Raw genomic sequence first — 10,076 nt, 5'->3', positions numbered from 1 at the left:
GAGTTGAGGTCGAAGATCAGCCATGATCTTATTGAATGGCGGAGCAGGCTCGAGGGGCCGTATAGCCGACTCTTGCTCCTAATTCTTATATTCTTATGTAAATGGGGCGGGGCATATAATGGGCGTCCAATTCAGTATCGTCCATTTTACACCATCGCCCATTTTACACCATCGCCCAGGACTCCCTTTGATGATAGGGGTGCTTAAAATGTAGGGGGATGCTACACCGAGGGAGCTGAATGCTGGAGGGACAATGGGGCCTACGGCCGTTTCTCATGCTTCATGTTTTTTCTGGCCTCTTCTCCCTGTTGTCAGCGCCATGCAAGCGAGCCAGGTGTCCGTCTCTCTGCTCCAGGGACCAGTGCCGTTGGTGAATGGGAGATAAATTACGACACAAAACAAAGGGGCTAGCAGCAGGAAGTGTCTCCGAAAAATAAAGCAACAAAAGAAAGAAAACCTACACATCCTGCTTATTATTATTATAAATGACTGGTTCTTGTAATGAACTCAGCTGCTTCTATCTCCGACTCTCTCTATGAGCGCATTCTGTTTTTTTCCTCCCCAGTTCTTTCTGTCCCTCAGACTCTCCTTCACACCTACCTCACCGTTCTACTCCCTTCACCTCTCCTGCTCTCCACCTTTATTCCACCAATTAGCCGCTGAATGGTGTCTATGGGCTGGATTTTCATTGGGCCGTGGAGTCGGGATTGGAGGCGTGTGGGGGTTTAAAATCCCGAAATCGGGGATCCCGACCCCATGCCAGTTTCAAAGGAGGCGGGTACCCGCCCCACACTGGGACCTGCCTCTCCGAGGCGGGAAGGGGATTAGTGCCAATTAACTGCCTGTTAACAGGTAGTTAACAGGCAGTTTTTAGCCTAATCCCTATTTTCATTGTTGAAATGTGGGATTCCCAACGGCTCCAAACCACGCCAAGTTAGCGAGGCGGGCCGTCGGGCTGAAGGGCTTGGAGGGGTCGAGATGTCCGGTGTTCAGGTGAGTGATGGGTGCATGAGTGCAGAGGAAAGTGTGTTTGGTCTGTGTAAAGTGTTTAAGGAAGTTCTACTAACCTTTACAGCCTTCCTTCCTTCAGGTCTCGGGAGTCCCTCATCTCACCGGCACAGAAAGCAGAATGGCCGCAAGCTGTCAAAATCTGCAGCCTCTGCTTTCTGTTCCAGGGAGATCTCTAAATCATCCTGAGAGGAAGTAATTAACCTGGAGTACAGATTGTCAGTGTTTGACAGCTTCAAACAGCTGTGAAATGCTGATATTTTATCTGTGACGTCACCTGTTGCTGGGCGGGCTCAACAAGGTCAATCAAGTGAAAATCACGTGGGTTGGCTAGAACTCGATGGAGGCGGGACTACAACCCCAAAAATTGTAGCCCCGCCTCCTATCCGCCTCCTCAATGAAAATCCAGCCCTATATGTCTTCCTTTGACTGCACCTGGACATTAAATCAGCCTTAAATCAAAGAGGCAAAGAAACACCATTTAAATAAGAATGACTGAAGTCCAAAAATTAATTTAATGCAACTTAATAAGGTTGCCTCCAGGATCCTGGTGGGATACTTTAGCAACCAGAACACAATCTTCGATTACTGCTGTGCTCCTCCTCGTGATAAACCTCTCAAGAATAAACGAAAAAAGAGGCCGAAAGGGAGAACACGTCTTATAAATATTCACAAGAGGAGAGTTTTCCAGGAATTAGGGAGGGAGGGAGGGAGGGAGGGAGGTGGGAAGCTGGAGGGATTTACAGAAGGCGCTCCAAAGGACAGAGGTGAAACACTCAACAAGGGTGGAGAGCAAGGAGCAATCCTGCGCTGGGAAAACAGAAGACGTGTGCAGGTGATGCAAGGCTGGAGGAAACTGCAAAGTTGGGATGGGAGACGGCTATGGAGAGGTTTGTAAGCGTGATTCAGGATCTTGAAATCAATCCAATGAGGCAGGTGGTGGGGGGAGTCACCACAGGGAGATTTTACAACGGCCGGGGAGATAGGGGATGTGGCCTGCAGTGCAAGTAAATCAATCGCATGGCACAACATTCTCACAACTAAAGCTGTTCGCATCTCCCGGTGTTTTGGGGTCCACTCCTACAACCACCTTGTCAGCCCGGGATCAATGGACTCCTCCGTCAATCAAAACAAGGAGAAAAATCAAGACCCACATACATTTTATGATTTGTACGCAAAAAAAACCACACCAGGCTCCACCAATCGGTGGAGTAAACCTTTACATTTAGATTTCAATAGAAATGGGCCTTTGTTGGTTGATGGGCAGAATGGAGGCATTAGTAAATAGCTTACAAAATCCGTCAAGGGTTCAGCAGGAACATTTGCGTCAGATGTATATGAACAAGACAATATTCACAAGGACCAAGAGGAGGATGGAACAGTTACTTCAATATTAAGGGTGCAACAATTATTTCAGCATCCGATTAAACCAGCGCTCGATTTGAAGAGCACATCGTCGCTGCTTCCGTCACGGATCAAATAAAGTTGGAGTTCCGCCCTTTCACATCTCTCACGAAAGCGAGCGCTTATATATATAAATAAAAAAAAACAGAACAAAGGGACTACAATGCTTGCAGATCAAGACGTCCTGTGCAATCATGTTTCGCGGATTAAACAGCCCTCCCCAACATTGCAAAAGGACGGTCGACCTCTTCAGGTGGGGCCCCTTCATCAGAGCAAAGGGCCTGACATGAATCTTGTCAATCATGTGGAAATGACTTATGTAATAATACTGGGTGGCCTGCTGGTGGCGCTGTCCAGGGAGAGTATAAATACTCGGGCACGGGCCCAGCTTGCTCAGGACATTCTTTAACAGGAACTAGTGAAGGACACAACTAGATCTCCAGTTGATTAAAGCCGTTTAATACTCAGACCAAATTTTCTTACATCAAGGCCCACACCTGGAAGGACCTGCCTTTGATCTCTGCAGATGCAGACGGACCTGCTGTGTGTCTCCAGCACCTTCCTCTTTCATTTTAAGTCTTCAGCTGATCGTTTACTATGCAACACCTACACATCAACATGCACTGGACGTTACCTATGGACACAACTGATTAACGTTAGGTGCATAGTTATTGCAGCGAGGCGGGGGCGGGGTGGGTGTGTGTGTGTGTGTTTCCAAAGCATCCGCCCATCTATCATCAGACCCCAGGTGTTCCCAATGTTGGAAGGGGTGCGAAGCTCATCCCCCTCAGTGCTTCATCGGCAAAGAGTAGATCACCATTTCTGCAGCCATCCCAGAGCTGCCTTGTTCTGCTTATTTCGATGGGGACGGATGGGGTCAATAACCAGGGGGCATAGTTTCAAGGTAAGGGGCAGGAGGTTTAGAGGGGATTTGAGGAAAAACTTTTTCACCCAGAGGGTGGTTGGAATCTGGAACTCACTGCCTGAAAGGGTGGTAGAGGCAGGAACCCTCACAACATTCAAGAAGCATTTAGATGAGCACTTGAAATGCCATAGCATACAAGGCTACGGACCAAGTGCTGGACAATGGGATTAGAATAGACAGGGCTTGATGGCCAACGTGGACACGATGGGCCGAAGGGCCTCTTTCTGTGCTGTATAACTCTATGGGCTCGATTTTCCAAGCCCCGAGGAAGCGGGCATGGAGGCGGGACAGCACGTAAAATCGGAGTAAGCGGGGGCGGATGGCAAACCCGCCCCATCCCGCCTCTGTGCCCTTTTGCCAGGAGGCGGGAAGATGTGCAGCTTCGGGTCCCGTCTCCTGGAGGTGGGAAAGGCTTTTAATCCTTTTAACTGCCTGTTAACAGGTAGTTAACAGACAGAAAAAGGGATTAATGCCATTTTACCTTCACATGTGAAGGCTTCCCGACCTCGGAGGACCCCGTCGGGTTGGAGGAGACGTGGAGGAGGTCTGCGGGGGTCAGAGGCACCTGGAAGTAAGGTGTAGAGGTGAGTGATGGGTGCAGGTGTGGAGTGGTAAGAATGCAAGGTGAGTGATAAGTTTATAAAAGTGTTCACTTACCTTGTTTTCCTTCCATAGCCTTTAGCCGTGCTGGATCGGGAGAGCAGACATCCTCCTTGTCAATTTCAGGTAATGGTTGATGGACCCTCCGATCCATCAGACATCTGAAATTTACTTTTTTACAATGTTTTTTCAGTCCTCACCACAAAAACGAATCAAACTCAAGAGAATGTCAGTGTTTGACAGCTTCACAGAGCTGTCAAATGCTGTCATTTCTTCTTTCAAGACGACTTGACTGATAGCACGTCTGACATTGACGTGATCTGTCAGTGACTTCTTCCCTAATTGGCCTGCTGATTCCGCCGGGCGGGCTTAAGAAGCTCAATCGGGAAAATCCCTCTGGCAGGTCAGGCGAGGATGGAGGCGGGACATTGACACGACAAGCAGCAGACCCGCCTCCAACTCACCTCCATTCACAAAATCCAGCCCTATGACTCTATGACCACAGTGTGTGCTAATCCCTGTCCCAAACTGACCTGTTTGGACACCATTCACACCTTTGATTGCTGTGATTATCTCTCTGCCGAGGTGTGATAAATGGCAGTTGGAAAGATTACCTGTAACCATCTGACATTATTCTCTGACTATATAAGCTGTGTCTTTATGCATTTCTCCACTTCACCTGACGAAGGAGCAGCGCTCCGAAAGCTTGTGATTTCAAATAAAGCTGTTGGACTATAACCTGGTGTTGTGTGACTTCTTACATTTGTCCACCCCAGTCCAACTCCGGCATCTCCACACCAAACTGGAGAGGAACGAGAGGACGAATGCTGATCGGGGGGGGAGCCCATGTATGTGATGAGATTAAGAAAGAGGGAGAGAGGCGTTGACGGGTAGATTCTGAGCGAATAAAGTTACGTTGGGCCTGAATTTGCGCTCGGAGGCCTCCCGCGGGCGGATGCCTCCAAACCGCAATAAAACTACGAACTTACCTGACGGTCCAGGATCCACAGAGACGCGCGCTCCTGGGCCTCTACACGTACGCCTGCGCAGAGGCCCTCGTATCCCAGGGGCGCACGCGGTTTGCAAGCGTCCCTGAGATCACGTGGGCCGGCCCAACCAATTAGAAAAGGGGATCCCCATTCATGCTTCTGATGAATCCATTTACATATGGAATCCCCACAAGCAAGATAGGAAGCACATAAAAAATACATTTTAACAACACTGAAATTAAAAAATCATTAAATGTTTAAAATTAATTAACATACAATTTAATTAAACGTTTAAAACAAAAATTTAATTTTTTGAAAAATACATTTTTCAAGGGGCCAAAAATAACACAAACTTATTTTACAGGTTTTTGAATGTTAAAAAATGATTTAAACATTTTTAATTTTAATTATTTATTTAAACCCTAACGCTGGTTAAAGAGGGCCCTGCGCCTGCTGTTACCAGGCGTAAGAGCTTCATGGGCATTCGCTGGGCAAATAGCCCAACTCTCCGCCCGCGGATGTCCATTTCCCAGGGATGCGGATGATTCTTGACAGATCGCAAGTTCTGGGTTTTTCGCGCGTGCAGCGACCCGGAACTTGTGGGGCACTTACGGCTGTACGGATGGGTACCCATCCCGCCCCCCCAACCCGCCTCCGTACCATCTTCTCAGGAGGCGGGCACCCGACCCGTGCCGGGTCCCGTCTCCTTGGAGACAGGAAGGAGGTTACAGCCACTTAACTGCCTGTTAACAGATAGTTAACAGGCAGTTAAGAGGATTATCCCCATTTTGCCATCAGAGGTGCGGGCTTCCCAACGTCAGGAAACCCGACCAGGGTCACCGAGGCGAGCAGTGGGTCTGCGGGGGGCAAAAGTGCGCTGTGGAGCTGAGTGATGGGTGCAAGTGTGGAGAGGTAAGTATGTGAGGTGAGTGAAAAGTCTTAGAAAAAGTTTCCTTACCTTTGTTTCTTCCTGCAGGCTTCAATCGTTGAGGATCCGGAGGCTCCGGCATCTCCACGGCAGAGATGTCAGAATGGCTGCTGTATTCACAGATGCAACAGCCATCTGCTTTCTGCTCACAAAATAGATTTGGTGAGCCTTGAGTACAAGAACTCACCAAACAACAGAGAATGTCAGTGTTTGACAGCTTCTCAAAGCTGTCAAACGATGACAATTCATCTATCAAAAATTTTTGACAGATGAAACGTCATAAGCTGACGTTCTCTGTAACCGGCTTCCCCTTAATTGGCCTGCTGAGCCCACTGGGCGGGCTTAACAAGGTCAATCAAGGGAACATAGCGTGGGTTGGCCAGAAGTCGATGGAGGCGGGACTAAAACCCGACAACCAGCAGTCCTGCCTCCAACGCACCCCCATTGGCAAGATTACCCCCAAAGTTTCCAAAGAATGTGCACTGCTAGCCACCGGTGCTGTGGGTCAATGAGAAATCGGAGCGGTCATTAGATGTCTGTCACAAGTTCTGCAGATCCTACAGGGCCAATGAACAACAACGAAAAATACTTACATTTATATAGCAGCTTTAATGTAGTAAAACGTCCCAAGGCGCTTCACAGGAGCGATCATTAAACAAAATCTGACAGCGAGCCACATGAGAAGAAATTAGGGCAGATGGCCAAAAGCTTGGTCAAAGAGGTGGGTTTTAAGGAGCGTCTTCAAGGAGGAGAGAGGTAGAGAGGCGGAGAGGTTTAGGGAGGAAATTGCAGAGCTCAGGGCCGAGGCAGCTGAAGGCACGGCCGCCAATGGTGGAGCGATTAAAATTGCAAGAGGCCAGTGTTAGAGGAGCGCAGAAATCTCGGGGGGTTGTGGGGCTGGAGGAGATTACAGAGATAGGGCGGGGCGAGGCCATGGCAGGATTTGAAAACAAGGATGAGAATTTGAGAGGTGTTGCCGGACCGGGAGCCAATGTAGGTCAGCGAGCACAGGGGAGACCCTAGAAGGTCTGAGAGGTGATTAGATTTTTGTCTGCCTGGGGCTCAACTTATAACTCTCTGCATGAATGCTGTGTAATGGAATTGTAAACCTAATTATAAAAGATGTGTCGACAATTGTTACACATGGCAATCTTCTCCTATTGTGGTGTTAAAACCCGGTTCTTAGGTGCACCCACCAAACGGTTTTACACATTTGTGCATCTGCTTGGTTTGGCTACAGGGCTGAACCTGTGTCGTTTACAATGTTAGGGTGAGATCCAGTGTCGCTCTTCCTTTTATGGTCACCAACCCTTCAGGATTATCCTGGAGTCTCCAGGAATTGAAGATTAATCTCCCGGGCACCGCTGCGAGCAACACCCGGGAGAAAAATCATTGGGAAAATACGGTCAACCGGATTTGGCAACCTTACGTCCTCTCCCCCTTGTAACATAAAAAGAACCAAAGAAGGTCTTGCATTTATATAGCGCCTTTCACAACCACCAGATGTCCCAAAGCGCTTTACAGCCAATGAAGTACTTTTTGAAGTGTAGCCACTGTTGTATTGTGGGAAACGCGGCAGCCAATTTGTGCACAGCAAGCTCCCACAAACAGCACTGTGATAATGACCAGATAATCTGTTTTTTTAGTGATGTTGGTTGAGGGATAAATATTGGTCAGGACACCAGGGATAATTCCGTTGCTCTTCTTTGAAATAGTGGCCATGGGATCTTTTACATCCGCCTGAGAGAGCAGACAGGGCCTCGGTTTAAAGTCTCATCCGAAAGACGGCACCTCTGACAGTGCAGCACTCCCTCAGTACTGCGCTGGAGTGTCAGCCTGGATTTATGTGCTCAAGTCCCTGGAGTGGGACTATGAATCCACAACCATCTGACACAGAGGAGAGCGTGCCACCCACTGAGCCACGGATGATAAAGCCTGGTAGTAACTAGTTGTGATATTATTGTGAAGCCGTTCAACAAATTCCTATTCGATTACTATCCCCATTTCATAGCAACATAAAGCCGCTTATTTTTAAACGGGCTAACGCTTCGCTGCGAGTGGGATTTTTAAAATTCATTCCTGGGATCTGGGCATCGCCGGCAAGGCCGGCATTTATTGCCCATCCCTAATTGCTCTTGAGAAGGTGGTGGTGAGCTGCCTTCTTGAACTGCTGCAGTCCGTGTGGTGAAGGTGCTCCCACAGTGCTGTTAGGGAGGGAGTTCCAGGATTTTCACCCAGCGACGATGAAGGATCGTCCGATATATTTCCAAGTCGGGATGGTGTGTGACTTGGAGGGGAACTTGGAGGTGGTGGTGTTCCCACGCACCTGCTGCCCTTGTCCTTCTAGGTGGAAGAGGTCGCGGGTTTGGGAGGTGCTGTCGAAGAAGCCTTGGTGAGTTGCTGCAGTGCATCTTGTAGATGGTACACACTGCAGCCACGGTGCGTTGGTGGTGGAGGGAGTGAATGTTTAAGGTGGAGGATGAGGTGCCAATCCAAGCGGGCTGCTTTGTCTTGGATGGTGACACAAGTGGATTGAGTGACGGTTCGGCACTAGTGCAGTCAATTGTAGCCAACAGCTCCAAGTGCCAGTCATTGACACCAAGTCGCTCCCTCACTGCCACAGGAATAAATCAAAAGGCAAAGCTTGCAATTAGCAGCCACGTATAATTATAAAGGCTGGGAAATCCCTGGGAGCATGCTTTACGGGATTTCCGTCGCACCTCCGGTGAAGTAACGGCGGGCAGAGTGGGGAACAATTCGAGGAACTTCCCGGTCGGAACGCGCACAGAATTGTGATCAGTCCGCCGCCCATTGACAGACTGATGATTAATTGACCCGATCATTTATAATTGGTGCACCCTTGCTGGAAATATTTACAAATAAACTCTATGTACATACACATCCAGAGATCTGGACAGTAAACCATGTTGCATTTCCTGAGAAATCTTTCCGATATTGTGACTGAGCGGCCGGCGCTTGCTCAGGGCGGGCGGGAACCCAGGTGGTCTTCCTGGGTCGGGGGGGGTGGCGGCACGGGGTGTCCGATTCACCCGCCGTAGTTGTAGTCCGTTTCCTCGCCGTCGCCGTCCGCTGTCGTTGAGGCAGGACACTGGATCCTGCCGATCTCCTCCAGAGCACTGGCTAAGGAGTCAAGGTCTCTGTCATTCTGATGCTGTGCCTCCCATATGTCCAAGATCGTGCCTGCGGGGCTGCTCTTAATTGCAAAGTAGCTCAGGTTCCTACGAAGCGAAAAAAAAAAAGAAAGTACTTGCATTTATACCGCACCTCGGGACGTCCCAAAGCGCTTTACAGCCAATGAAGTACTTTTTGAAGCGTAGTTGCTGTTGTAATGTAGGAAACGCGGCGCTCAATTTGCGCACAGCAAGCTCCCACACACAGCAATGTGATAACAACCCGATAATCTGTTTCAGTGGAGTTGCTCGAGAGATAAATATTGGCCGAGGACACCTTTTTCAAAAATAGTGCCACGGGATTTTTTACGTCCAGCCGAGAGGGCGGACGGGGCCTCGGTTTAACGTCTCATTAAAAAGACGGCACCTCCGACAGTGCAGCGCTCCCTCGGCAGCGCACTGGCGTGTCAGCCTAGAATTCTGTGCTCAAGTCTCATGGAGTGGGATTTGAACCCACAACCTTCATGAGCTTAAAGGCAAGGGGGCTAACAACTGAGACATGCAAGGGGAAAACACACCGCAGTCAGAATGCTTGAGCATCTCTGCAGTCTATTCAAACCAGTCACCAATAATGTCCTAAAATCAGCCGTACAATTTTTAAAATTGACTACTTGCCTGCTTCCCTGATAGCTCTGTCGGTTTAACCAGTGAAGTGACCGGCCGGGCCATTTAACCCAGAAAGTCTCTGGCCTAGAAATTCGGTGGGGTTAGCGCCCAATTAGAGGCGTTAGAGGGCCTTGCGCCGGAATTATAGCCGCGATCGAAATTGCGTTGGGCCCTACCATCGGCGTTAGCCGGTAGCGCTGCGCCGGCACCGATGACGTCATCGGTGTGCGCAGCGTCCCGGTTGCCGTGGTAACGCGGCCGGACGCCCAAATTCAGTTGCGGCCGCCTCGCCCGTGGCAGCCGCAACCAATGATTGTTCAACGGGATGTTGCAGCACGTAGCGCCGGCGCATTAAGGTGGAGCGGCGGCCGGCCGCTTTCCCGGCGGCCGCCTGCCCGCACCTCCCTCCCCGGACTCCTCCACCA

At 49.6% G+C, this 10,076-nt stretch overlaps 1 protein-coding gene across 2 annotated transcripts in view; it reads right to left on the bottom strand.

Annotated features, from left to right (window-relative positions):
• Positions 1–1,504: 1,504 nt before the first annotated feature.
• LOC147097912 (netrin receptor UNC5D-like) overlaps positions 1,505–10,076 on the bottom strand; it is a 743,147-nt gene continuing 734,575 nt past the window's right edge. For both annotated transcript variants that reach the window (XM_085970980.1, XM_085970983.1), the window contains exon 17: positions 1,505–9,093. In XM_085970980.1, coding sequence (XP_085827106.1) covers positions 8,901–9,093 — 193 coding nt within the window. In that variant the 3' untranslated portion in view covers positions 1,505–8,900. The remainder of the gene's footprint in view (positions 9,094–10,076) is intronic.

This window comes from Somniosus microcephalus, chromosome 30, assembly GCF_052327205.1.
Source record: "Somniosus microcephalus isolate GS21.2 chromosome 30, FLI_Smic_1.0, whole genome shotgun sequence".
Classification (NCBI taxonomy): domain Eukaryota; kingdom Metazoa; phylum Chordata; class Chondrichthyes; order Squaliformes; family Somniosidae; genus Somniosus; species Somniosus microcephalus.
This window is presented reverse-complemented; position numbering and strand designations above follow the sequence as displayed.